The sequence below is a fragment of the Prionailurus viverrinus genome, chromosome F1 (assembly GCF_022837055.1).
Source record: "Prionailurus viverrinus isolate Anna chromosome F1, UM_Priviv_1.0, whole genome shotgun sequence".
In the NCBI taxonomy this organism is placed as follows: Eukaryota; Metazoa; Chordata; class Mammalia; order Carnivora; family Felidae; genus Prionailurus; species Prionailurus viverrinus.
Genome location: NC_062577.1, coordinates 346,146 through 373,669, shown reverse-complemented (window position 1 = coordinate 373,669; position 27,524 = coordinate 346,146). Strand labels below are relative to the sequence as shown.

General features: G+C 63.6%; 1 protein-coding gene across 1 annotated transcript; it reads right to left on the bottom strand.

The window, feature by feature from the left end:
* Nucleotides 1–630: 630 nt before the first annotated feature.
* COQ8A (coenzyme Q8A) lies at nt 631–25,958 on the bottom strand. The gene is given in 16 exon segments (XM_047839758.1): nt 631–1,372; nt 1,375–1,585; nt 1,970–2,056; nt 2,324–2,389; nt 2,489–2,596; nt 2,757–2,898; nt 3,013–3,106; nt 3,205–3,286; nt 3,705–3,845; nt 3,933–4,018; nt 4,407–4,529; nt 7,156–7,230; nt 17,288–17,354; nt 17,603–18,007; nt 20,322–20,506; nt 25,816–25,958. Coding segments are annotated over 15 exon segments (2,013 nt in total). The 5' UTR covers nt 20,499–20,506; nt 25,816–25,958; the 3' UTR covers nt 631–1,223.
* Between the last annotated feature and the right edge of the window lie 1,566 nt (nt 25,959–27,524).

The following is a 27,524-nucleotide window of genomic DNA, read 5'->3' as shown; positions in this document are numbered from 1 at the left end:
GACCCGGGATTCGAGGATCCTAGGACTTCCTTAGGTCGGGGAGCAGTCCGATCTCCTCCGGCCAGGCCCCGCCCGAGGCACCCGAGGCAGCCCCACTGCGTGCAGCTGCCAGGCTGAGGACCCTCTGCGTGGCCAGTTCCCCCTGGCTGTCACGTCTGACTGTACCAACCGGTGGTGGCTGGTTTTCTGTCTGCTTCCTGCATTTAGTGCCTCTGCCCTGTCCCGGATCAGGACGAAGGGCACATCGGGGGACACGCAGGCCAGGCCGGGAGCTCTTAACAAGGTAAAGTGAAACTGGCTGAGACCCGCTCCCCACCCCTCACCCCCCGTGCCATTTCACACACAGTTGACAGTCCCGACTGTTGTGGGTGTAACGGCCGCCTCTTCACAGAGGCAGGTGTGCGGCAGGCTCGGCCAACTTTCCGTAAGAGGGCCCGGAGACCCAGGCCGCGCAGGCCCTGCCGGTAGGCGTCTCCGGAGTAGCTGCGGCCCTTCCGTGGGTGGCCAGGGTGAGGGGGACACCCGGCTGCCTCCCCTCTCTTCCCGTGCTGAACGCAGACAGAGCTTTCCGGGGCATGACACTGACCCTGACCCTCTCCCAGCGGAAGGACGGACACCACAGTGCTGGGATGGTGAGTTTCGGTGTTCTTTTTAATATTGAAACAAATCTGACCATTACAAGAATTGTACAAAAATTAACAGCCTGTAACGACCCCCCCAGCTCTAAGCAGGCGTCATCTGCACCTCCGTCTCCTCCAAAAAAGCCCTGGGGCCTGGAGGGGGAAGGGGGGGCCCCCACACCAACTTCCCACACAGAGACAAGGGCGGGATCACTCCCACCCGTCGCGGGCCGCGTCAGTTCTGCAGAAACTTCCACGCGTCGGGAGTATACAGACCAGCCAGAGAGCGGGCAGGGCCTGCTCAGAGCACAGGCTGGAGGGAAGGGCAGAAAACACAAATCTCATTCTAGAAGCACACACACGAGCCTAGGCTTCACGGTCAGTAAAAATCCAGGGGCTTCTCGGTATTTCCGGCGGCAGAGGTTCCGGGGAACGCGCTCACCTTCCGGCGAACATTCCATCAGGAACATCCCCGGGCCCGAAAGGGAAAAAAGGAGAGAAGGCCGCCTTATCTTTACCTGCTTCAGAGGCTCCACACGCACGTGCAGACTGGCGGCGCGGCCGGCCCCGCGTGCAGTCCCGCGCGGCTCGCCCCGCGCCCTCTTAGCGGTCAGAACCGCCTAGAAGCAGCGGCCTCTCCGGAGCCGCCCGCGTGGACGCCCCAGTCCCCCGCCTCGCCCCGCTACTGCTCGGCCTGCGCCGGCGGTAGTTGCTGTAGGCCTCCTCGAACATGGCCTTGCAGGGGAAGCGGCCTTGAGCTTGGAGCAGATGAGGAAGGAGCCCCCCATCTTCCTGTGCAGGGAGTAGGTCTCCTCGGGGGGCGGGACGAGGCGGTGCTTCAGCATGATGGGGATCAGGTTGTGGATCTTCTCGGTGGTGCTCTGCGTGCCGAAGTCAAAGGGCCCCTCCGAGGCGAAGGCTTCCCCCAGGATCAGGATCGCGTCCAGATGGGCGTCCTCCATGGCCTGGGGGGGGGGGGGGGGGGGGCGGGGGGGGGGGCAGGGGGGGAAGGGTGAGCGGCGCCGGCGCCCCGAGCATCCCACACAGCCTTCTGAAGGGGCGGGCAGGGGCGGGTCAACGCGATGAGCGAGTGGTGACCGGGGCCGAACTCCAACACGTGCCACTCGCGCCCTCAGCGCCGGTGCCCGGCCGCCCGCGCTCCCCCAGCCCCGCTCCAGGTCTACGCGGGCCCATCCTGCCTGGGCCAGGCCGGCCTGGAGCGCAGGGCGGGAGGAGAGGGCGCCGCCGCCTCTCCCTCCATCCAGTTGTAAGTCGAGGTTCGGCTTCAAAGGGAAGAGTCCCGCCCCCCCCCTCCCCACGCACAGGCCTCCGGGCCCTGCGGGGCTGACCTTGACCTCGTAGCCTGTGAGGAACTTCATCTCTATGGATTTCTTCAGCACCGCCTCCCTGTCCCTGTCGGCGGCTGCCCTGATGATCTGGGGGGACGCACACCAGGGACCGACAGCGGCTCCTGAGGAGGCGGTTCCCGGGGCCAGGGACCCCCAACTGCCCGCCCCCCTCCTTGTCCCCCTCACCGTCCTTCCAAGTCCCCCGCCTGTGAGTCCAGCGGGCCTTGTCCTCACCCACCGTCACCCGACCCTGTCGGTGTCCCCCACCACCTCCTAGGAGCTTCCAAGCATCCTAGGCCAAGACCGGCCCCGCCCCCCAGCCCTGCCCCAGGCCCCGCCCCCAGCCCCATCTACCTGAATGTAGAGGTCAGTGAAGGATCGGTCAAATTCCCGAGTTGCCCCAAAGTCCAGAAGGGCCACCTGGGGTGCGGGCGATAGCGGGGGAGGTTCGCCCTGGTGGAGAGGGGGCCAAGACCCCCGTCCCCGAGGCCCCTCCCAGCAGAGCTCCGGGGGGCTCACCTTGTGCTGCTGAGGGTCATAGAAGAAGTTGGACCAGTTGGGGTCCGTCTGCATGAAGTGGAACTCGAACAGCTCCCGCAGGCACAGGACCAGGATGTTGTAGCAGATCTGGGGGCGGGCGGGCGGCCGGGTCACCGCGGCCCCTTCTCCATCCTCCACCCACCCCGCCCTCTGCTGTGCAAGGGCCCCTGACTCCAGGTGTGCCAGGCATGGGGACACGGCGGCACCCCCCCCATCCCCTTTGTCCCAAGGCCCGGTCAGACACACCCTCGTTCCGGATCTCCTGGCTCAGCCCCTCCGCCTGGTCCAGGGGGAAACCGGACACCAGCTCCGTGGTCAGCACGTGGGGGCTACAGAGCTCGTCCACGATCTCAGGCACGTAGAAGAAGGGGTGGTCCTTCAGCAGCTCCCTGCAGGGGTGGGGGAGTTGGGGGAGTCACACCCCGGCCACAGAGTCTCACCCCCTCACCCCAGGCCCTGACCACAGCCATCACCCATCAGCCCCTCTGCCCCTCCCGCTGCACCTGAACTTGCGGGCACAGGCCGCCTCCCGCTGGTAGTCACACTCCAGGGCCAGCTCCCGCCTCAGCACATCGATCAGGTGCTCGGGGAACAGGCCTGGGCAGGGAGGGAGGGGGTCAGCGCGGGCTGGGGACTCCTCTTGGGTCCCCAGAGCCCATCCTGAACGCCTGCCCTTGACCCACGGCCAGTCTGACCTTCAGGAAGCATGTTGCTCATGTTCAGCACGGCCATAAGGTTGTTGACGTCACTGTTGATGCTCTGGGCCACACCCGGGTACTGAGGGGGGACAGAGGGGTCCCCGGGCAGACAGGGCGGCCCAGCCGGCCTGCTGGCTTCCCGGCTGAGTCCCGCCCAGACCCCGCCCTAGGCTGAGGGACAGCTCAGACCCCACGATGCTGCCAGGACCACCGGGTCCCATCACGACCTGGTTCTCCACCGTCCGTCTCCCCGCCCCACTCCCCCCCGCCCCCAACCGAGCCTGCAGGGAGGCCGGTGTCCCTCCACAATTCCTTCCCTTCCCAGCACTGCCCTGGCGCTAGGGACGGACATGAGGAGACGCGGCCCCGCCCCAGAGAGGGGGGCGCCCGGGGGGCGGATGCGTAGCGTGCCGAGACCCCGACGCCACAGGGCCCCGGCTGTGCCCTCCGCAGCCCCCCACCCCCACCCGGGCACGGGCGCACACGCGGGTGCCCACCTGGATCTTCATGGCCACCTCGCGGCCGCCCTTCATGCGAGCCAGGTGCACCTGCCCGATGGACGCGGCCGCGAAGGGCCGCTCCTCAAAGTACTCCAGCTTGTCCCGCCAGCCAGGGCCCAGATCACCGTTGAGGGTCTTCTGGCGGGAGGAGAGAGGCGGGGAGGGGCCGTGAGCGCAGCCTGCCCTGACGGGCCGCCCCCCCGCCCCCGGCACCACCCGCCTCACCATCATCTGCTTCAGCGGCATGAAGTCCGCGCTCTGCCTCACCCGCTCGAAGATCTTGGCCAGATGGGGGTTGATGAAAGCGTCGTCTGGAAGGCACCCGAGAGAGCAGAGCAGGGGGGCCGGCCGCTCAGGGAAGGAGCCCGGCGGGGGGGGGGGGGGGGGGGGGGGGGGGGGGGGCGGCACGGCAGCCACCTCAGGGGCCCCGGTTGCACCCGGGGAAGGCGACCGAGACGCCGCTCTGCCCTGCACGCACCGGGAGCCAGGCCACAGGGCACGGGCCAGAGGCCGCGCGGCGGCTCCCGCCTGGCACGCAGGCCCCTGAGGCTGTAGACGGAGGCTCGGGAGGGGACGTGGGGACGCCGGCCAGGCCGCGCACCCTCTCCGGGCCCCCTCCTTCCACTCCCCCCCCCCCCAGGGCCCCCCTCCCAGCGGGGCCGAACTCCCGCCCCCCCTCACCCCGCAGGGCCCACTCACCCTGGATACTCAGCATCTGGCCCAGCTTGAGCGCCGCCCCGCGCACCTTGCACAGCGTGCGGACGATGCGCTCCGCGTTTGCCTCGGACAGGAAGGGGCTGGAGTCCAGCACGGCCTTCTTCCCTGCGGGCCGGAGCCGGGTCAGCACGCGGCGCCCGGCCCCTCTCGGGGCGTCTCCGGGCCTCACCCCGCCCGGGAGGGGCACGAGCCCGGGGAGCTGCTGGGGGCGGCCGTCGGGCGGCCGCGGGGGCCCGAGCGCGACCCAGCCCCACGGCCCCTGGGCCCGACACCTCAGAGACATCTCCGTCCTCCCGGTGAAAACAGGGACGGGACGCTTCAGGACGCAGAGACTTTCAAGAGCGGCGCGGAGAGACCCGGCACAGAGCCCGACGCGGGGCCTCCGTCCTCCTGGCGGGTCCCCGACACCGGCACCCGCGATTTCAACCCAACCCTTGGTACCCCCCTGCCCGATGCTGTGGAAGCTTCCCCAGGCCTGACCCCAGCCCCCCTCTCAACACACACGCGCACATGCACACACACACACGTGCACACACCAGGCACGCACACACATGCACGCACCAGACGCGCACGTGCACCCACATGCACGTGTGCTTGCACACACGCACCAGACACGCACGTGTGCACGCACATGAACGTGCACACTCGCACAACGCACTCACACCTGCACACCGCACACACGCTAAGCCCCTCCCTCCGTACCAGTCCCCGGGGCCCGACGCGAGCACCGCTGAAGAGCACAGTCAAGTGCAGGGATGGGAATGGGGTGGGGGGGGCCAGGCACCAGGAGGGAGGACCTGAGGACCCAGGCGAGGAGGACTAGTCACTGTCCCTCCCCCCATGAAGGTCACAGCACCCCTGGGGTCGCTGTGAGGCGGGCTGGCTGCAGCGAGGGCGCAGCCCCCCAGGGAGAGGAACGCAAGGTCCAGGACGGCACATGGCTGGCCGGTATCTACCTCCCCCTCTGGCCACAGAGGCCCCCGACGGGCGGTAACCCTGGGGGTGAAGACCACCTTTGTCCGGAACGACCAGGGGGCGAAGGGTGCAGGGCGAGGATTCGGGCCACGGGGAGGCCGAGGGACGGCGGGGCGCTCCGACCTCAGCGCCCTCGCCCCAACCTCGGCACAGCCCTGCCTGGATACCGAGTCTGCACCGGTCCCGAGGCGGGGAGAGGCCCGGGCAGGGGGTTGGCTCTGCACCTGCCGCCTCCACCCCCAGCTCCTCCAGTCCCGGGTCAGATCTGCCCCAAGGCCGCACCCACGGTGCCTGGCACTTTCCTCGGCCTGCACCGCCAGGGGCCCGGCCCGGCGCGGCCCGAAGAGGGAACAGGAGAGGCGGCCGGCACACCGCTGCCCTGGGGGCCGTGTCCAGCCTGGCCTCTGACAGCCTGGGGGCGGTGGACATGGGGACCGAGGGCCCGGGACACAGACTTTGCAGACGAGACGCCCCAGAGAGAACCCACGAATCCGCTGGCGCCCGAGGTCCGGCCTCATGAGGCTCACTCCCGGGCCCCGGACGGCAAGACCTGCCCCCAGAAGGCCGAGAAGGGCCCCCGGATCACCCCTGCCCTGGGCAGCAGCGGAGGCCAGCGCGGAGGGAAGGGCAGCCCCTCTGCGTGCCCTCTGCCCTCCCCGGCCCCCGGGCACGGCGGGAGGAAGCGCGCCGGGGAAAGGGCCGCAGCCCCAGTGGGCAGCAGGCGAACGCGCCCTCCCGGCACGCGGTAGGGCTCCCGAGACGCGGGGACCGTGCGGGGCCCTCTCGGGCCTTTCGGGCAGCCCTCCCCACAGTCTGCGCTCCTGCCCGGGCAGGGCTCGCTCTGACAGCGGCCTGGGGAAGCCAGGCCATGGCAGGTGTGGCCCCCACTCAGGAGAGGCCCTCCAGGGGGCGGACCGGGCCCCGCCGGTCAGCACCCTCCGGGCCACAGGTCTGGCCCGGGCCCACCGTGGCCCGAGCCCGGCGAGCACCCCCGACCCTCAGCCAGGGTCACCACTTCCCTGGCGAAGGTCGCCTCTTCTCTGCTTGGACGAGGTGGGATGAGAGCAGCCAGTGTCCAGCGGGACGGGCTTCGCGCCTGGAGAACACGGGCTTCTCGTTCCAGAGAAAGCCGGGCTTTTCCTAAAGTGTCTCAGCACCGACACTAAAAATACCCCCGCTAAGCCCTCCGTCCTCCGGCCCCTTCCAAGGACACTCCGTGTGTCCCGTGCACCCCGCTCTCAGGGGCCCGTGGGGGCGGGCCAGTGCCCTCTCCCCAGGAGGCCCTTGTCCCCACAAGGGGTCTTGCGGGTGGAGAGAGGCCATCCAGACCGGGGGCAATGAGCGTGGTGACCTGGCCTCACCGACCTCACAGAGGAATCGTGAGACAGAGGGTCTCAGGCCAGAGGCGAGGCCACTTTGGGTCTCTAGGTGGGGGGGGGGGGGGGGGGGGGGGGGGGGGGGACCAAGGGCCCTGAGGGGTCTGTTCCTCCAGCACCGACGTCCCTCACCCACAGCCAAATGGGGAGCCCTGGGTGCCTGACCTGGCCAGACCACTGGGTGCCAACGGCCCCACAGAGTCTGGGAGGGCCGGGCAGGTGCAGAGACACAACCTCGGCCACCACTGACACAGAACCCAGGACACAAGGCATCCCTGGAGGCCAATTCTCCAGGCATGGGGCGGGGGGGGGGCAGCTGGGGGCTGACAGGCCCACCTCCCGGGGCCCACCCTGCCCTCCCGGCCAAGGGCCCAGCTCACCTGGAGGGTCCCCTGGGCGGAGGCTCTTCTTGGCCACCTCGGCCAGCGCCCCGAAGCCTAGACCCACGGCCAGACCTGCAAGGAGAAGGGCGCTGGGTGCTGGCACGGGGGCCACCCACCGCCCTTCCGTCCACGAGGCCCAGAGCAGCCCCACGGTCACCCGCCTCCGCTCCGACCCTCGCTGACCGCCAGACGATGCAAAAAGGGAGAAAAAAGGTAGGAGACACACATCTGCTATTTTCAGAGGTTTGGCTCAAGGAAGCTCCATCCAGCTGGACCCCCATCACCCTTGCTAGTCTGCAGGCTCCCCGCGCACAGACCCTAAGAAAACGCCCAAGCAGGAAGGGTTTCCGGCACGAACGGAATACGTGCCGGGAACGGTCCGTGGGCCAAGGACATCCTGGCCACACGGGCACCCCTTGGAACGCGGCCGCTCACTCCGGCGTGACCCGGCGTCGCAGTTCTCTAGAACTCTCGCAACTGGAAGGAAAGCCCTCCCTGCAGTGATATGAAGCAGCCGTCGGTGGGCGTCAGAGCGTCTGCAAAGGCAAAGTGTCCCTAACCCGAGCCGTGGAGACTCACAGGACCGCGGGCCCGGCAGGTGCAGATGGTGGTCTGAGGACAACGGGGGACCAGATGATTTCTAATCTAAAAATGTTTCAGAATCACCCACAAAGTTCATTAATATGTCTTTTGTCCAGAGACCAGAAGTGCCTGATCCCGACCGTCCAAGAAAGGCCCCACGGAACCCAACAGGTGGCACTGAGGCCACACAGAAAGCCCAGGGGCGGGCCAGGGCTGAGGTGGGGGCGCACATTAGCAGAGAGAAAGACAACACGCCTGAGCCCACTGACCCCGCAGAAGGGACAGCAGAAATCCAGGGACGACACCGGACAGGCCCCGAGACCCGTGGGGCTGGGAGACCGTGGGGCAGCAGCCCCCACGCCCAGTGGGGGGTTTAGTGAGCCAGGAACCCAGCAGAAACATCTGCGTTCTCCGAGCTTCTACAACGATTACGTATTCGTGTTACGAAAAATGTTATTCTACTGAAAATTTTATTTAACGAGAAACAGTTAAGTACAGACATAAACAATTTTTTTAAATTTTTTTTAACGTTTTATTTATTTTTGAGACAGGGAGAGACAAAGCATGAACAGGGGAGGGTCAGAGAGGGAGACACAGAATCTGAAACAGGCTCCAGGCTGTCAGCACAGAGCCCGATGCGGGGCTCGAACTCATTTAAATCAAAAGAAGGTAACCCAACCCTACAACGTGCTCTGGCGACACACATCTTCCCCACCGGCAGGCCGGTGGGCAGCCTCCCTCCGCCAGCCAGAAGCAGGGCTCCTGCCCCACAGGTCATGGCCGGGACTCACCGGTCCACCAAGAGCGGGCGCTCCCAGCAGGGCCAGGCGCCAACAACGCTCCCGTGTTCGCCACGCTCACTTCTCCCATTCAAAACGGCTAGACCAGTGCCGTCCCGAGAAATACAATGCCAGCCACGTGTCTAATGTTAAATTTTCTGGGGTGCCTCGGTGGCTCAGTCAGTTGAGCGTCTGACTTCGGCTCGGGTCATGGTCTCTCCGTCCGTGAGTTCGAGCCCTGCGTCGGGCTCTGCGCTGACGGCTCGGAGCCTGGAGCCTGCTTGGGACTCTGTCTCCCTCTCTCTCTGCCCCTCCCCTGCTCATGCTCTGTCTCTGTCTCTGAAAAATGCATAAACCTTAACAAAAAAATTTAAATTTTCTAGTAGCCACCTTACAAAAGGCAAAAAGAAGCATGTGAAGTGAACGTGCATCCTCTATGTTATTTAACGTAACACAGCCAACATATGGTCATTTCTACAAGTGCTCTTACAGACGAAAATTGCTAGAGGTATTTCAGGGTTTTGTTCTGCTTTTGTACAGAGCTCGCAAACTCCAGAGTCCAGGCCGGACAGGATGGGCCACGCTCTGGAGGCCACGGGAAGAAGCCAGTCACCCGCGAACAGCCCCCTGGGCCCTCTCAGGATGTCCTGGTGCCAGGACACGGGCGCTAGGGCCTGTTTTCCCGCCAACCAGCTCCGGACGGCACTGGGCACAGAGCCGAGGGCAGCCAGGGTGCCAATTAAACATTAACTCTCCTGCTGCCCGCCCACCTCACCCCTCCCAACACATTATCTGACTCCACAAAGGAAGTGATAACAAGCAAGGTTAACCTTCAAACTATAGTGACTTTCACCAAGGTCTCTCTGCATCTAGATTTTTCTCTGCCGAGATCAAGTCCAAAGTCAAGCCCACAAAAGAGGCAGATGTCTTCAAAGGTTAACCAGCCTGGCCAGTGCTTGCAGGGGTGCCCCCCCTCCCCCACACCCAGTCAAACTCTTGGCGGCCATGTCTCCACACCGGGCAGGGCCAGAGCACGTTCCACAAAGACGGCCTTAGACTTGCCCCGCGCTGGCCGGAGGTGCTGCCGTGGCCCTGACCTTGGCCTCAGGAGCTCCTGCTCCAGCGAACCAAGAATAAACCGGCCCCCCCGCACCCCCACCGTGGCTCAGGCGATGCCCGGAGCCGCGCCAACCGGGAGGCGCAAGGCGGGCCAGGCTCTTCAGTCCCCCGGAACCGGGCGGAGGCAAACGGGGGAGGGCAGCCCCTCCACCTCGGACGCCCGGAGCCCCGCTAAGCCAGCTCACAGCCTGCGTCACCCCTGACCTCAGTCCCCGCCCCCGCCCCCCGTCGTGCTCAGGCCCCACACGGCCACAGGCAGCTGCAGAACTGCTCTCGACCCCGCATTGGCGACAGGGGCCTCCGTCCTCGCCTGCGAGCAGGCGCCAGGCCTTCCCAGACAGTTGCTGGCGGTTCTGTCGTGAACAGAGATTCTGCCGTCAAGCGTGGGGGAGGATGGCAGGGTCCTCCCCAGGGACGGGAGAGCGCTGGGCCGGCTTCCCAGGCCCCCAGTCTGGGCCTGTCCCCGCCAGGTCCCTCCAGAGGTCATCGGGGCCACCGGGCCGCTGTCCAGACAGCCATCAGAGGTTAAGAAAAGGAAAAACAAAACACCCTCCAGCCAACTGCCTGGTGAGGGTGCCCCGAGCAGGAAGAGGAAGCAAACGTTCCTTGGGGCTCTGGCTTCACCCGCCAGCAGCCCCGGGTGTGTTCACAGAGCCAGCTCGCAGGGGTTCCTGTGCAGGGGCCGTGGGCAGAGGGGTCTGCGGACAACAGACCGTGTGCCGGGCTGCTCTTGAGCCTCGCTTTTGTAACCCTAACGGTCCTTCTGATCTTAGAAGACAAAGCTACGCGTGGAGGAGGCAGGGGCCCCGAGGGGACCCTGAACCCTCGGGAGTCCCGGCCGCCCTCTCTGCCATCACTTGTGCCCTCCACCCTGCCTAGCCCGGGGTGGGCGGCAGGAAGGAGCAGAGTCCCCTGGACAGGGTGCCCCCAGGCTGTCAGGAGCTGCCTCCCCCCCATGCCCAGCACCGGCCGGGCCGTGGACGCAGGGGCTGGTCACAGGTCCCCGGGCTCAGATCGCCGTGTGCGCAGCGGGGCCTCCCCTGCTCAGGTCCCTGCAACGTCATGAATGCGCACGTGGCCCCAGGCGCTATGGCCCCACTTGTCATCAGAACTGGAGATGACAGTAAGTGCCCTCGCCGTCCTCACAGAGCTCCTGAGGGGCAAGACAGACACACGCACCCCTGGTAACGCACCTCCCGAAAAGCAGAAACCACGGCCCATAACCCCCGCTGAGTGGGCACTGCGGGACGGTTCTGCACGGCTCCTGGCCCAGGCCACAGGACCCCCCTGTCTATCACCAAACTTCTCACTCTGCCTTCTACCCTTCCTCTTGGGAGCATGTCCTTTGTACATTATTAAAATCTCCTTTAAAAAAAGATAAAGTGAAAACAGTTGGTGGGAGTGTCTTTTGTTTTAAACGTGCTTACTTAACAAAATCAGAAAACAACCAAATATGCCTGTTCCCCCAACGTGTGTTTGTTCACCAGCAGGAGGGGACACGGGAGCTCGCTCTCCAGAGCGCGCCGGGCCCGCGTCCCCATGTGTCAGAACCACAGCAGCCATCGCTTTGGTCTTCTGCCCAAGCGACCTTCTCTTCCAACAGACAGGACACTCTTTCGTGGCCACACCTCTCTTTTTTCAGTATGTTGTTTTCTGACTAACACGTGGCCCAGTGTTCTAACGGCAAGAGAGTCCTGCAACCAATAGCAGAAACACGTGTGGACAAGGGGAATCACGTGGCAACTGAAGCATATGAGGGGCAAATGGACACACGAGTCCCACGGTGCCCTTGACCCTTTTCCATACCTCAAGACTTTTTTTTTTTCCCTCTGCACCCAATGTGGGGGTCGAACTCACGACCCCGAGTTCAGGAGTCACCTACTCCACCGACTGAGCCAAGCGTGTGCCCCATTACCTTAGTCTTAAACCCGATGAAGCCTCACGAACTGTTTTTTAAAGCAAGTATTTATCTGGGACTCACAGTTCCTTAACCTTTTACCTTCTAAAAATGGAAGGCTTCCCCAGGGTCTCTTCCGGCTGCTCCTGGCTCCCACCCCACTGTCTTGTCCTCACATCTGTTTTCTAGACCCTATTTCACAACCGCCTCCCCACGTCCCCCTTATTTCTTCCTGCTGCTTCACGTTTTGTCCCCTCCGAGTGTCCTGTCACCTCGGTGCCCTCCCCGCTTCTGCCTGGCGGCGCCTGGGAGGTCCGAGCAAGGCCCGCAGCCACCACGACACCGTGAAGGAAGGAGCACTCGGCCGGCCGGGATCAGCTCCACGGCACCTGCTCCGTCTGCTCCGATCTTCCGTCCCGCTCACCTGACGGCGGCGGCGGGGCCGGAAGACAAGTCCCCTCAAGCCCAAACTGGAAAGGAGACGGTGGGAAGGACAGGACAGAGCGCAAGAGCCACGCATGACGAAGCCCGACACACCCAACACGCATGTGACGAGAGCCCCCAGGAGGGGAGCAAGGGCGGAAACGGGGCCGAAGCAGTGCCCGAAGAAATGACCAGAATCCCCAACACTGACTGGCACGCCGAGCCGCAGATGGAAGCGTCCCCACCCCAGTCATCGCCAGGCCCCTACTTCGCAGGGCACCCGGACTCCTCTGCGGCCGGCAGCCACCCCACGAGGTCGGGCCCCAGCCGACCACCAGGGGCTCCGCGTCAGGAGAGGGGCGCGCAGGTGGCCGGACGGAGGCGGCTGCGGAGGAGCCCCGGCTACACGGGCGCGGGGGCGGCGTCTCTATCGAAGTCGTTTACACACGCCTGGGTTCGGCTTCCGGTCCGTGGCCCCGCCCCACGGCCCCCAACCCTGCAGTGTCTGTACAGCAGGGCAGGCCACACACCGAGGGGCCTCCGGATGAGAGGGAGCCGACGGCGTTCACCTTGAACTGCGCCCTGGGCCCGGATCCCGTCCCGGTCACCGACCCCAGCGGTGTGTCCCGCGCGGCAGCGAGCGACGCCCAGAGGGAAGAACACGTGGAGGCGAGCGACCCCCGTGCCCAGGAAGAGAGGCTCCTGCCGGGGCATCAGCCACGTGGCGGCCTGGTGTCCCCTGAAGGCCCCACAGGCCCCGGGCTCACAGGGACAGCCAGCCTCCTTTCGGGAGGAGGAAGAAGAGGCCCACGGCCCTGCCCGGCTCCCAGGACGGAGCCACAGGGGGGGAGGGCAATCCTTCTGTGACCCTCAAGTTCCGAGGAGTGGGTGGCAGCGGGCAGAGTGGAGGAAGTGGGGGCAGGGTGGGTGGGGGGACACCACTCCCTCCTCCCTCCTGGCAGGGTCGGGGAGGGAAGGGGAGGCAAATGAACCCCACCCAGGCTGTCCACACGCTCATGAGGGTCCGGGGCGGCGGGGGGGATCGCTCCCTGTGCGCCCCCTGCGTCTCCACCCCCAGACCTCCAGCTTGTGTAAGCGGCCAGGACAGGAGCTGTTCCCCATTCAAAAGAGATACAGCAAGTTTTCCCAGGCCACAGTTAAACATCAGGCGTGACACCAGACTCAGGGGCCCAACCCACGAGCCACCACACTCTGGGGGGGGAATTGGGTGTGAGGCGGGGCCTCTCCACATCTGGTCTCCTCTGGCTCCGGGTGCGGGGATCCCGCCGCAGCAACGGGCAGTGCCCGCAGGCACGCGGGCTGCTCCTAAGCTGACTCCCACCCCCTTCTGGGCCGCTGGAGCTTGCTCTGTTCGCTCCCTTGGAAGACGGCACGATGGGCCCCCTTCCTCCAGGATGCCAGCTGCACCAGCGGCGTGCCGATGACGGGTCCTGTGCGTTTTAACGTCTCGTGATATCGATATTCTGGTGTCATATTCTTGTGCATTTTACCCTGAGGGCCTCCTTCCTGCACTGCGTTCTGAGCAATGTCAAGGGCGAGTGGGGGACAGCTCCGGGTCTGCCCAGCAGGAACACTCTTTGCTTTATCACCAGGGAGAACCACCGTTTCAAGGGCGTAGCCTATGAACCACCTCGGTTTTGCCAACTGGAGCCAGCGTCTCCGCCCCAGGATCCTCCCGGAGCTCCTGCGTTTTCCCTGCTCCGGGGGAGACTCGGATTTCGCTCCGTGGCCCCATGACTTGATCTCTTTCTACCGGAAGATTGGAAACTGGGTCTGAACAGGAGAGGGCCGCACCAGCTGACGCCAAATTAGCCCACATGTGTGATAAAGGACTCCTGCTCAGGCTTCTAATCCCGGGGCAGGGGACTCTATGTGCCAGATGTATCCTTCGTGGGTTGGGCTGTGCCTCCCATGCACAGCAGGGGCGGGTGTGTGTTTAAAAAGACGAGTTGTTGGGGCACCTGGGGGACTCGGTTAGTTGAGTATCTGACCTCAGCTCAGGTCATGATCTTGCAGTTTGTGAGTTCGAGCCCCGCATCGGGCTCTCTGCTGTCAGCACAGAGCCTGCTTCAGACGCTCTGTCCCCCTCTCTCTGCCCCTCCCCTGCTCACGCTATCTCAAAAATAAACTTTTACAACATGAGTTGGTAAGGCTAGGTTTGAGAACACCCCCTCTGGACCCATCTTGAGCCGCCCAGGGATGGGTACATGAAGCAAAGGCTAAATTTCCTAACCTTTATAAATTCTGGGCTTCTCTCATTGGCTTCCAGAGAGACCATGAGCCACGGCTCCCTCGTGGTACCCAGAGCTGGCACTTTGCCCTGCGGCAGCGCTACCCGGGGCCGTGGGAGCTAAAGGAGAAGAGAAGGTTTCACTTACAAGCCGTGAGATCACCACGAACCTACGCCACTGATCTGGGACGGGGCAAATGCAGCAGAACACATGGGGCGGGGGGTGATGTGTGTCTGATCCTGGGCTCCTGTCTCCCCAATCGCTGCCACCCCCCCCACCCCCTCCCAGTTCCCGTCTTTCGACGGGACTTCACGAAAAGCTGACCGGGTGACCTCTAGGTGGCCTGGTTTGTGTATATATAATGTTTGCCTTCTCCATGTTCTCTTGGGGTTTTATTGTTGACAAACTTTTTGTACAGATAAAAATAGCCACAGCATCTCTGACAAATGTCCTGCACCAGGAAAAGAATCTGGAACATAGCTTGGTGACCCCTCTTGAAGTGTGGGCGGTCTTGAACCACACTTTCTCCTGTTCCCCTTCCCCTATTTACTATTTTGGGTCAGATCTCCTCTCCTAAAAACTTGACTCCTACCCCATCTCCTCTTCTATCCCCCTCCTTAAAAAAACAAAAACAAAAACGAAAACAAAAAACCCGATTTTACAGAGGGGAAAACCTAGGTCACAAGGAAGCAGGGCTGGGACTATAACCCAGATATTACAACGGCATAAAGCCCAGTTCTGACCCCAAATCCGGTATCTGAGCCCATCTTTCCCATCATCACTCTTTACCAGGACCTACTGCCCACATCTTAGCCACGATACCCCAGAGCCGGCCTGGACCCAGGACGCCCACCCCCATCTCGGCATGGGAACGGCTGGCACAGCCCCTGCCCTCCGCCTCCACTAGCTGAGCACCCGACCTCCCGGCCTCTAGGAGTCCCCTCCCTTCATGTCCCCTTGTCAAACATTCCCACACCTGTCGGTCCACCTGTCGCCCCATGAGGGGAAGAAGGTTGGAAGTGCTTTCTAGAGAAACAAAGAAGAGGAGCGTTACCTCCATCTGTGCAGACAATGACCCACCAGGAAACCACACACCTCACAACCCAGTGAGGAACACACATAAATAGGACGCTTGTACCTCTGGACAAAATGGCTTTTTGCAACGCGTACGGTTCCGAGAATCTCTGCCATTAATTCTGACGGTCTTCTATTCAATTCCATTCTACTTGTTTTTCAAATGTGGGGCCTGACCCACGAAGTTCATGTCACACCCACTGAAGGGTCGAAACGCACATCGTGAATGCATCCCGGGGAGGGAGGAGGCCCAGAAGTCACCTCTGGAGCCAGAACGGCACGTTCCTCCCAGACCCGCCCCCTCTCTGCGGTCATCCTACCCCCTCGAAGCCCGAAACGCCAGCTGCCGGGTGCTGGGCAACAACACGGGCCTCCCCGAATCACAGCCGTGGGCCAACCTCCGGCGCTCGGACACCCAGGACGGCTCCAGATCCCGGCAGCTGTCAGTGAGGGCTCCGGGGGCTTCCGATGGCACAAAGCGCCTTCCAAGACCTGAACCTCACCTCACCTCACCTCAACCCGGGCTGCCTCTGGCCGCCCGCCCCCCACCCGAGGGGAGCCTCGCACCCGGTCTCACCGAGGCTGCCTCTCTGCCCTCCACCCAGGAGGGCCTGGCTTCGGCCTCTTTCACCAGGAGTTCACGGCCTTCCATCACATCCTGATTTACCGCCACACCCTTCACTCTGACCGCTTTTCCCCGAACAGACCCTCTACTACCCTCACCCGCAAAGACCCCCACGAGAGGATCACCCATCTCTAAGACCCATCAGTCAAAGGAAGCCTCTGTGGCGAGCCCCGTCTGGAGCGGCAGGAAGGGGGCTCGAGAGAAAGACTACAGAGCGACCAGGGACAGAGCGGGCCTCAGACTCGTGGGGAGAGACGAGGGGCCCCATTCAATACTTCGGTAGGAACAAACACTGCCCGCCCTGCCCCGACGAACAGCCTCTTCCAACACAGGGGCCGCGCTGGGTCTCCTGCGGAATAAGGACCGCCGGAGGCCCCCAGGGCAGGGACTCCCAAACTCATCCTGGCAGCGGCCCCCCAGAAGTCACACGCTCCGTGAAACACCGGCTGAACGCAAACCCACGAAAGGAAATAAAGCAGTAACTCCGTCCCGAAAGTCAGACGATGCTCTGCCAGATCCTCGAGCAGCTAAGGAGCAGCAAATGCCAAATTTTAAGACAGCAACGATGGAAGGAAAGCTTCCGCGGAGAAACTTCCATCCAGTGAAGGCGGCGGGCTCTGCGCGTTCGGAAGCCAGCCGGCCAGCGTGAGAGCCCACACGCGGGTCCACCTCCAGGAGCACGGAGCCAACCCCGAGGGACAACTAGGACGGCATCTCCGGGACAAGAGGCAGCAGAGACGGAACAGCGTGGATGATGGACAGTCTCGGGAGGGAGACCCAGAAGCCCAGCAAAGCACAGAGCGAGCGGGGCGCGGCTCAGACACACGGCAGCGAGCCCTCACCCGGGTCAGGACAGAGGTACTGGAGATGACAGCACGGCGTCAGAGCAGGTGCAAGCGCCACAACCTTTCACTGAAAGGCCGTCCCCTCGGCGCAGGTGTACCTGATGCAATACTATGCTCAGAGACCCCGGCTCCACAGGCCTCACGACAGCACCCGCGACACCCGCAGGCACGGCGGGTCAGGGCAAACACCACTCTGCCGGGACTAACCAGCCCCGTGAGGAACCTCTCCTCGCCAGCCGCCCCCCCCCCCCCGCCCCCACTTGCGGAGGGGCTGAGTGGCAGATGCTGCAGATACCGTCCCTAGGCGTGGCCCGAGCAGCTCATGGCACAGCGGGGGCAGGAGGAATCCAGTCACTGGGTCATCCCCCGAGGGAAAGGGCCAGGGACAGCTAATGCAGGAGCCGACGCCCTCCCCGGGACCCCTGTGGCCCCCACCGTCCTCCTCCTCCACGCAGGCCCCGCGGTGGCCCCGCTCAGCCGGGGCTGGCACACCAGGGCGGGTGAGGTGGCACGGGGGCACACGGCCACCTTACCTCCAAAGTTGGCCAGCCGCCCGATCCGTGTAACTGGCACCTTCCGCTCCCGAGCCCGCTCGCTGAGCTAGAGGGAGCAAGGAGAGAGACCTCACGGAACTGGCGATCGGGGACAGGACCCCCTTCGGGGCTTCACGCTGCCCCCCCAGACCCTCTCCACCCCCGAAGGCAGCCGCTCCACCAAGAGGGGGCCTCTGTGCTCCTGGAGACTCCAGAGCACGACATCCAGGGGTGTCCCCGGAGGAGGGCCCGCCACCGGCACCACCGTGGACGGCAGCCGCCCCAGCCCCATCCGAGGGCCCCTCCGGGACGCACCATCTGCTTGTGGGGCTTGCTCTCGGGGCGAGCCTTGGCCTGCCGGGCCTTCTCAATGTCCTCGGCTGTGAGGCCCCCCATGGGGGACTGGTCCTGGTGGAAAAACCTTCGCCGAAGGCCTGTGGCAGAGAGTGGGTCTCTGGGGTCTCCAAAGAGCCTCCCGGTCACTGTGCCCAGAGGGGAGGCAACCTGGCCCGGGAGCCCGGCTTCCCTAAAGGGTCCGCTGGCAACGTAGGCAGGAGCTGGGCCCTCACTGCCGGCCTGGTCCCAGGGTGGAGGCGGCGACCGGTCAGGGGAGGAGGCCGCAGAGAAATCCGTGGGGGCCCCTGCGGTCTGAGGCCCAGAGAACTCTGCTTCCGGGTCATCGAAGCCCTCGGCATATGGCTCTTCACGCCGATCCTGACCCTGCAGGAAACAAAAGCAGAGTGAGAGGAGGAGGCCAGCCCAAGGCTCCCCTGTGTCACCCCCGCACAGGACAGCGCGCTCCGGGAAGCAGCCTCAGCCGGCTCCACAGGGGCGAGCCTCCCCGGCCCGGAAGCCCGGAGACACAGGCTCCGCTCCGCGGACCTGGTGGGGCAGGGGGTGGGCACACAGCCACCCAGCAGCTGCCGGGCACCTTGCCTGTAAATCAGGGCTAAGGAGGGGCTCCCAGGGCTCTGGGGAGTGGGCCAGGCCAACAGACGGGGAGAGCTCCGAGAAGTAAAAGGCCAACCAAAGACTGGCGAGGGCCGTGCAAGGACGGCGTCCACCGCCACACCCGGCCAGCATCTCGCCGCAGACGCGGCCATCACAAGTCGGCCCGGCCGTTCCTCTAAGAGGCACTTGGCCTCTGTCCCCAGGACAGCGCTGGCCGCTGTCCCCAGGAGCTGCGGGTCCAGGGCAGGCAAGGAGGGAGGCGCCACGTTTTCCCTGCAGCGGTCACAGAGACTACGCTGCGGGCCCAGGTTCTTCCTACGTCAGAACCCTGAGTGGCCTGTAAGGCCTCCTGACCCCTCCCTGCTACTTGCTCATCTGGAAACAGGGCTGTGCACAGTCACAGAGCTGTGTGGGCCACAGGCCGGGGAACAGCACGGGCTCCTGGGGGACGGCACGGAGGGATGCCCCGAGGCCACAGAGGTGGGCGTGGGGCGCACAGGGTGCCTGCAGGTGCCGCCAAGCTGCCCCGCGGCCTGGCCACCTCAGCCTGCGGGACACGGAGGGCGTGCCCTCGGGGAAGGAGAGAGACCGGCCATGACGCCGTCACTCTCACTTCATAAATGGGAAACTGAGGCCGGAAGAACGGAACTGATCTGGTAAAGGCCCGGCGACCGGCCTGTGGCAGAGCGGGGATCGCTGGCCCCGCTGGCCACCCTGCCACCGCCAGAAAGCACTTGTCAATGCTGGGCAAGCCGGGTGGGGAGGGGGCGGGGCAGGCTCACGGGAGCCACGGCGGTGGGGCCTCCTCCTGCCCTAAGTGCCGTAACTCTCCCCCGAGTGTCTGCTCAGCGAGTAAGGTAACAAATCCCTTGAAGGACTAGAGGGTCAGGCATTTCTGGATTACCTGGCCTGCCAGCCCCCCGAGGCAAGGGGACACCAACATCTCAGTTTTCGGGAAAGACCAGGAGCACACTGAGGGCCATCACCTCGCTCGGTGTCCCCTCTGTGGTGGGACCGCCACACCTCCCCCACCCCACCCCCAGGGATGCCGCTGGAGGCTGGGAATCCTAAAGTCCTGACCAAAGCCCTGGGGGCTGTGACAGCCTCACAGCTTGGAGCAGCAGTGGCCTTTGTCCACAAGGCCAGCCAACCACGCGACAGAAACGGACGGATGGACGGAGGTGGCAGCGCACCCCCTCTGCAGCCCAACTCCAGGCCCACACGGCCGTACACACCCGCCTCCCCATCCGCTCGGGCGCCAGGAACGTCTAGGTGCCCCGCAAGGTGCCAGCCCGGTGGACAGCGCTCTGCGGCCGCCATCCCTGGGGACGGTCGCCTGTCCCGCACGCGGTTTTGCCTGTGCCCCCGCACAAGAAAGGTCTCTGGGCCGGGCACACGGGACGGCAGGACGGTGAGGAGGAGGGGGGATGGGCTGTGCCCGCTGGCACCTGGGACGGAGCAGGCCCCCCCGCACATGGAGGAGGGAAGCCCGGCCCGGCTGTGGCCCTGCTGTGGCCCTGCTGTGGCCCTGCTGTGGCCCGGCTGGCACGGTGGGAGGAGCCACGTGACAGCTCAACACTGCGGCACGACACCCAGCTCCCCCCACTTCTTCACCAGAACCGACCCACCAAAAATGCACTAGCGAAAGTCGGGTAAACCAGGAGAGGGTGCTTGGTCTCATAAACTGCCTCCCTTAAGAAGTCACTTTGTGACTTTTCTAATTTCCGAAATTAAAAAGGCCTCTGCCCAGCGTGTCCGGGAGGCCCAGACACTGAACGCAGGCCTTGGGGGGGCGGGGGGGTGGGGGGCACTGGTGCCCCCACAGGACGGGCCTGGGCCTACGGGCCGGTGAATCAGGGTCTGACTAGAGTGTGGGAGCCACCGTCCCCGGGTGCTCTCCCCTCTCCGTGAAGCTTCCTGAGCTGCAACCACCTGGGGGCACGAGTCACGCAGGGAGCCCCCACCACACCCGGAAGGGCAGCTGGTCACCTGAGCTGGCCACCCCGCCGCGTCCCGGGTCGCCCCCACCCCCCCATCTCCCTGAGAGCTCCCAGCCACCCCCACCCCCCAGCCCCCCCCTTACCTGCACCTTGCCCAGGACCAGGCCGATCTGCTCCGCGGCAGTGGACTGCAGGGCCCTGGCCGCCAGGACCAGCTCCCCGCCGAGGCCCAGGTGCTGCAGGTGGGTTTCCACGGCCGCCTGGGCCAGCTTGGCAAGGCCTCTGACCAGCATGATGGCGTCCCCCAACATGGCAGCCATCCTCAGGGCTGGAAGAGAGCGGGCCGGTCGGGGGGTGCTCCACACTGCCCCCAGGGTCACCCTCCCACAGGGCAACTCCACCCCGCACTCTGGCAGAGGCCACGGGGGGTTTGGTTCTTCCACGTGACACTCCACCCCCACCCCCGATCCAGGCTGCCGGCGGGGGGAGAGCGAGCTAGGGCCAGGGCTTGAGGTCGGCTCTGGGTGACCCCCGACCCCGCACTGGCCCGGCCCTGGGCAGAGTGAAAGGCTCTGTGGAGGCGGGACTGGGGACCCCACAGCCACCCCGTGAGATGCAGAAGGCGCGAAGGAGCCAAGTGATCTGCCCCCCCGAGTGGCACCACTGGGACTTGAAGCCGGACACACAGATTCAGTCCAGTGCTCGGTCCTCTGGACCCAAACGAGGCTGGGGAGGCAGCATCCGCCCCCAAAGCGCCTCCCCGTAGGGCCCAGGGCGCCCGACCCAAGCCCTCAGGGGCTGCCCCCTCCCCACCCTCAGCCTGGACTCTTCACCAAGCCACGCCTGCGGTCCAGGCCCCAGGGTGACCCATCCAGGGGACGCTGAGAAGCAGGGCACAGCCAGTAAAGCGCACTGTGGGCGGGACTCCCGTGTGACACGGCCCCGTCATGTGGGCCCGCACTACCCTCCTTTCTCCACTCGGACACAGTGTAAAACGTGTTCAACACTGGTCAGGGTCCCCGTCCCCGGTGGTGCTTCACAAGGGGCACATGCTCTCAATCACCCGAGTACTTCTTAAAGCCTGGAGGGGCTGCGTGCTGGGGCGGGGGGGGGGGGGGGGGGGTAGGAGAGGGTCCTGGTAACACACTGGGGCTGAGGAAAAGCCACCAAGAGGAAAGGGGCAGCAGGGGGCCTCAGAGAAGCAGCCAAGGAGCACTCTGGCCCAGCCAGGAGGAGCTGGCACCAGCAAGGAGTCTCGGAGAGAAGACGGGAACCTGGAGAGAAGAGGCCTCGGGGAACCTGCTCGAACAAACACGCGGAGCTGGGAAGGGCCAGACGCACCGGTACGTGGGGCCGGGCGCACAGACGCCCGCGGGCTCTCCCAGGAGAGCACGGACGGGGAAGGTCGGGTGAGAGCACCCACCGGGGAGTCGGCCACGGCTCCGCGGCCAGGCGGCTGGCTGCCCCCCCCTCCCCGGGGAGTTCCGCAGGGACGCGCCTTCCCCTGAGCGTGGGAAGGCTACAGCTACGTGTATCTGGAAGGAGAACCGCAGTGACGGCCAGAGGAACCCACGAACGCACAGGAGCCTGGACCGCGGAGCTGCCCTGCCACCGCCTGCCCTCCGGCCACCTTCACGGACAGCAGCCGCCAGGCACCGGGCCGGGGGCTCTCCACACTCGGTCTCTTCCAATTCTTTGTCAACAACCCGGTGACACACGCATTACTGCCTATTTCACAGAGGAGAAAACCAAAGCCAGGGAAGTTAACTACCCTGCATGGTGTCCCGAGTGGTGGCCCTGGAGTCCGACCCTGGCCCTCCTCTGCTCTGTGCCCACCACACCACACGGCCTCCCCAGACAGCCGCCCTGCTGGCTCCAAGGCACCCTCTCGGGGACGGGGCCCTGCTCGGACACAAATGCCTACACCCTCATCAAAGCCAGGGAGGTTTCTGGAAGGTGACCACACCCTTGAGAGAGACAAAGGGGAGGGGCTAGCCGGGCCCATCATCTGCCACCATTTCACACCCCCCGCTCTGATGGGATCCTGCTCTTTACGGGAACAAACAAGGGTGAGTCCCACAGACCAAATATCCAGGCGTGGGGAGAGCTCATGTGGCCGGTGCTGGCTCTCAAACTGCCAGCCCCCTGGCCCCAGCCCCGACACACACAGCCACACCTGAATCACCACCCCGTATGGGGGAGCCCCCAGTGAGAGGAACAGTTTCCAAAGGAGAGTTAGGGACCCATAACGGTGGATGGAGGCCAGGCCCAAGCCACATCTGTTCCGAAGGACCCCTGAGGGTGTCCCCAGGGAATCCACCGTACCCCACTGCCCCAAGGGCACCCCCAAACAGGCCTACCCCTCGCTCACCTCCAGATAACCAAAGCAGAGCCTCCCACAGACAGAGACTCCGATGATTCCAAAACCTCACCTTGTCTGCTGATACCGTATCTTCCACAGACCCTCCTAAGACCTATTTAATTCAGACTTCATTTCCAGGCTGAAAGTTACTTCCGCCTGATTCATCCAAGTCACAAGCGCGAACGACAGCTTCTCTGGAGCAGAGCTGAGAAGTGACAGGGGGCAGGTCTGCCCTGCGCTGGCTGACTGGCCCACCGCACCGACGGAGGCTCAAACTGGAAAGGCCACGTCCAGCCTTGCGTGCTGCAACACAGGCCTGGGGTCCCCTGGAGCCCGGTCCTCACGGCCCCCCCAAAGGGCCAGGACTGCACCGACTGCACAATGATGCATTAAAAACAATTCCTAAGGAAAAAATGTTACGTAAATTGACCAAAAATGTTTAAATTCCCGCTTTTGGCCTTTGGGAGGTAGGAGTAAGTAACCAGGGTCTCTTCCAGTATTTTCCTAACATTATTAGTCCCACACAACCTACCTTCAAAAAAGGAAAACAAAGTCATCTAGGAACAGTACACATTAGAAAGGACTGCTGTGCCTTCTCCCGGTGCAAACAGCAGCGCCCTCGTCCCCAGGGCGGTCCCGACGGGTGCCAGGTGCGTGCACCTGGCCAGCAGGCCCCATCCGAGTGGAGATACCACCACAGAGACACAAGCTTCCTGCTCGCCGTGGTGCAAAGCCTGCTTTTCTCAAGTCCACACGCTCATCTCTGAGCAGATTCACAAGTGGATGCGGACTTCAAACACGCAGCCCAGGCCCGCGGCTGCTCTGACAAACATATTTATTTAACGGGCAGGGGCTGCCCCCAACCCCCACCCTCCCGCCGCTCCCAAAGTGAGCCGGTCACACCCTACTCTACACCACGGAAGCTTTGCAGTGTCTACTCTCCACGGGCAGTGGGGAAAAAGAACGATCTTTCCAGAACTTTTCTCACCTTCTGGTTTTTAAAAAGTGGGTCTCATGGATCTCAGGCACCAGAATCCCAACGTGACTCAGAATTCAGGGACCCGGAATGTGCTGCAATCTCCCCCCCACCCAACCTCCCGGAATGCACAAGCACCAGCTACACCAGGAGGCATTTTCATCACGATCGTAAATAAAAGCAAAAGCCGCCAAACATGTTTAATACACCAATTAAGGCCTCATCTGCACCAGGATTCCATCTGCAACTACGGGAGCCCTCAGCCCACCAGGCTCCAGAGGGGCTTCTGACTTCGCCCAGAAGGGACGTAGCAAGGAGCGGCCGGCTCTCTGCCTACCTGGCAGGTGCCCCAGAGGGCCTCTCCCCCGAGGAAGGGGCAGCCAAAGTGCCGGGTGGGCAGACGGAGGCAGCAGTGGCGGGGCGGCACTCCCCTTCGGGGTGCCCACTAGGGACCAGCGCCAGAACAAAAAGGCATTTAGTTCTCCATCGCACGTTCAGGAAGGTGTGCTCCCAGCGCTCTGGGCTAGTCCCTGCAGGCCCCAGGTGAGCCTGCCCTGCCCCGGGCGCCTACGGCCAGGTGCCACGCAGGCACTCCCATGAGGGGCACAGAGACCAACTGAGGCTGACACACGAGGGTCGGGCGCGGAGGAGGCCACTGACCAGCAGAGACGGTCCTAGGAGCAGGGACACGGGGTCCCAGCTCCGCCACGGCCGCTGACACTTGCCAATTCATCCCTCTTCGGTAGGAGACCCTTTTCTGGTCCCCACGTGCTAAACTAATTTAGCTAATTACAGGAAGTAAATAGACTATTATCTAAAGAGAGAAGGAACACGAACAGACGCAGCTCAGCACCCCTAGGGACAGAGGCTGAAGAAACACAGGCAGTTTCCCTGGACGTGGGGCCCTCAAGCTCCGAGAATTCTCCTACCGACCCTTCACCCTCTGACCTTCCCCACGGCTTTTGGGACACTCCCTCACTCACGGTGGAGAACAGCCTCGGGTATTCCCACACGTTCGCCGGGAATTGCCAGGGAGTGGGGACCCTCGAATCCGGCCTCCAAAACTAAAGAACACCACAAGGCGATGCCTAGCTGGCCAGACAGAACAAGATGCGCCAGCAGGGGAAAAGGTGAATCGAACAGGCGATCCCGACAGCCGTAAAGCAGACGAAGGCACGTTTCCACACGGGACCTGCACGCGGGGATGTACTGTCGGGAGGGTCTCGTACACACCCCAAGCCCCCCCTCGGAGCCAGAACTCGCCATCTGTCACTCGTCTCTCCTCTCGAGGGGACAGCGGGCCGGAGACAGGGTGTGGGCTCACCAAGGCAGTGCCGGACCCCTTCGCGGCTCTAAAGCATGGCGTGAGCGGCACACGCCCCCCCGCTGGCCTCAAACCGCCCTGAGCTGTCCCCAAGCCTCGGGGTGGCTGGTATGTGGACCCCAAAGTAAGCTGCACAGAAAGCGCTTGTCTTGGGGAGTTATGTGTGAAGCGCGTCCAACTGCCTCAGATGTCACCCTGTCACCCCCATGTCCTCCGGGCATGAAGCCCAGCACATCCAAATCTGGGCTCCCCCACCCCCACCCCCGCCGCCGGGCTGCCCATCCGCAGGAATCTGCCCAGCCCACACTTGTCTCCCACATCCTCACCTCTCCCACCTCCCTGTCCGCTTCCCCCAGGGCAACTGCCCCCCCCTGCCCTAGGCCCTGCCAGCTCCCACCCCCACAACCCCAGCTTCTCTTGCCTTGTTCCCTCCACTCACTCACCCAATGGGGTCAACCCAATTCTCCTGCCGGCCTCAGCACGGCATGCGGTCGAACTTTCTTCCTACCGCACTCAGCCCAAACATCACCTCTTCTGGGACACCCTACCCAGTGTGCCCTTCCCGCCCCCCACCCCTGCCTCCGCCTCCGCCCTTCCCCATCAGTCCTAGTGGCAGTGACTGTCCCCTCCCCTAAGGGGCTGTCAGCCAGAGCAGGGCAAGGACCACCCCAGTCTTGCGATTTCCTGGTCTGCAGCTCTGAGCTCCACAGAGTAGGCAGGTAATAAATATGTTAACGAGAATGACCTCAGCTGTCCCTCCAAGGCTGCCACTTGTGGGACTGGCTCACACGTGCTGAAGCTTTAATCTAGATTCGGAATCACCGGTCCCTGAGAAGCCCGGCCTGGGGCAGGGCCCTCACGCTTCAAGGGGCATCGGAGCGTCCCGGGGGCCTTGCTAAAGCACAGACAGCTGGGCCCGCCCCCTGTTTCTGATCCTGTAAATCTGGGGTGGGCCTGGAGACCTGCATTACTCACAGGCTCCCAGGTGCTGCTGGTGCTGGACGGCTACCCGGGAGCCCTGCTCCGGAGGGGAAAGGAGGCACAGGTGGCCCTCGCCAAGGCCAGGCGGGAAGGAGGAAAACAGGTCCTTCGTGCAAGTTTCTCCCTGCTGCCCCTCCCCCAAAGTCTGGCCTCACCCTTGGGTGGAAACCTTCCACTTGCCCTTTTCTTTCCTGTTACTGCCTCAAGGAGCTGAAAAGGAGGAGCTTGGAGGCAATGAGCCACAGAGCCCTCACTGACTGTCACTTCCCGCATGCCTCTTCAGGAGGCCCCAGGGAGGGGGCACCAGTGACCTTCTGCCCTGGCCCAGCCCAGAGCGAGCTCTACTTTGGGCACGAACGTTGTCCATTTCTAGCCTGCACGGGCCCCGAAAAGCTCCTTTACATGCTTGAAATTGTTCTTTTTTCTTTTACTCTAAAAAAAGGGAAACACCAGGTGACTGTCCCCACAGGGACCCTGAGGAACGTGCAAGGCAGGGGAAGACCGAAACTCGGGAGCCCAAGTCCATGAGCGTCTGCGGCCACACCCCAGAGGCCAGTGCTCAGTACGGGACACCTCGGGGGCTCCGGGCCTCCGGCCGGTGAGGGGCCACCCAGGGTCTCTCGCCAGGCACTTCCGAAACAGCGGATGTGCTGGAACCGAACCCACGCAGGTGAACCAGGGACGAGGCAGAGCAAAACAGCGGCCAGGCCTGGACAGTCGGCCTTCTCAACAGGCCAGGCCATTAGGGCCACCCAGTCCCCACAGCTGCCAGTCACTTCAGGAAGTCCCCAGACCTGCACGCCTACCAGGAAGTGCCCCCCCTTCTCCTCGCTGGCCACCCCGTCCTGGTAGTTATGCAAGAACCCTGCCAAAACCCGGCACGTTGCACCCCCTTCAAAACGGATTCGTGCGGCAGTTCGGCTACAAGATCGTAAACCAAGACGCTAAAACCGTGACACGGGATGCTGTGAGGTCACTGGGAATGCCACACGGAAGGGCTTTTACGGACAAAGAGGAAAGTTTACCAAAACTTCCCACGTGAAAAAAATGCAGGTATCCAAACAGTCTCAGCCTTCATTTTTTTCTAAAATTTTCTACAAAGAACATGCACGACCTTTCCAGTAGAAAATAAATGATATGAAAATTAAGTATCTGCTTAAACTAAAAAACGCAGGCAGGCACGCCAAAGTGTAAAGGAACCGCTCCGTGTCCCCGAGAGGCCGAAGCAGCTGGTGGACGCTGTCCTTACGGCCTGTGAGCCCCCGTCCCGCAGCAGGAGACGACGGCCCTACTGGCCGCCAGGAGCGGGGAACGCGGACACCCCACTCCGGGGCACGAGGCTCAACTGCCCTCTCAGAAGGTGGGGACACAGGTCGGCAGGAGGCCTAGTGCCGGCCCCCGCGGTAAAAGTGGGTACTTCCCCCCACAAAACCGGGATCCTAGTTTAGAATAAAGGGCAGCGACCACATTTTCCTGAACCAAAAGTTAGGACACATGGTATGACGAGGGTCCTTCTCAGTGAGGGGCCAACAAAGCATGACCCCTGGTCCCATCTGACCCCGCCTCCTGCTTTTGTAAATAAATATTTACTGGAACACGAGCGTCTCGTTCATCTGTGTGCTGTCTACGGCTCGCAGAGTTGAACAGTTGTAAGAAAGATCGAGGGACCACAAAGCCCCTCCTGGAACATCTGTTGACCCCTC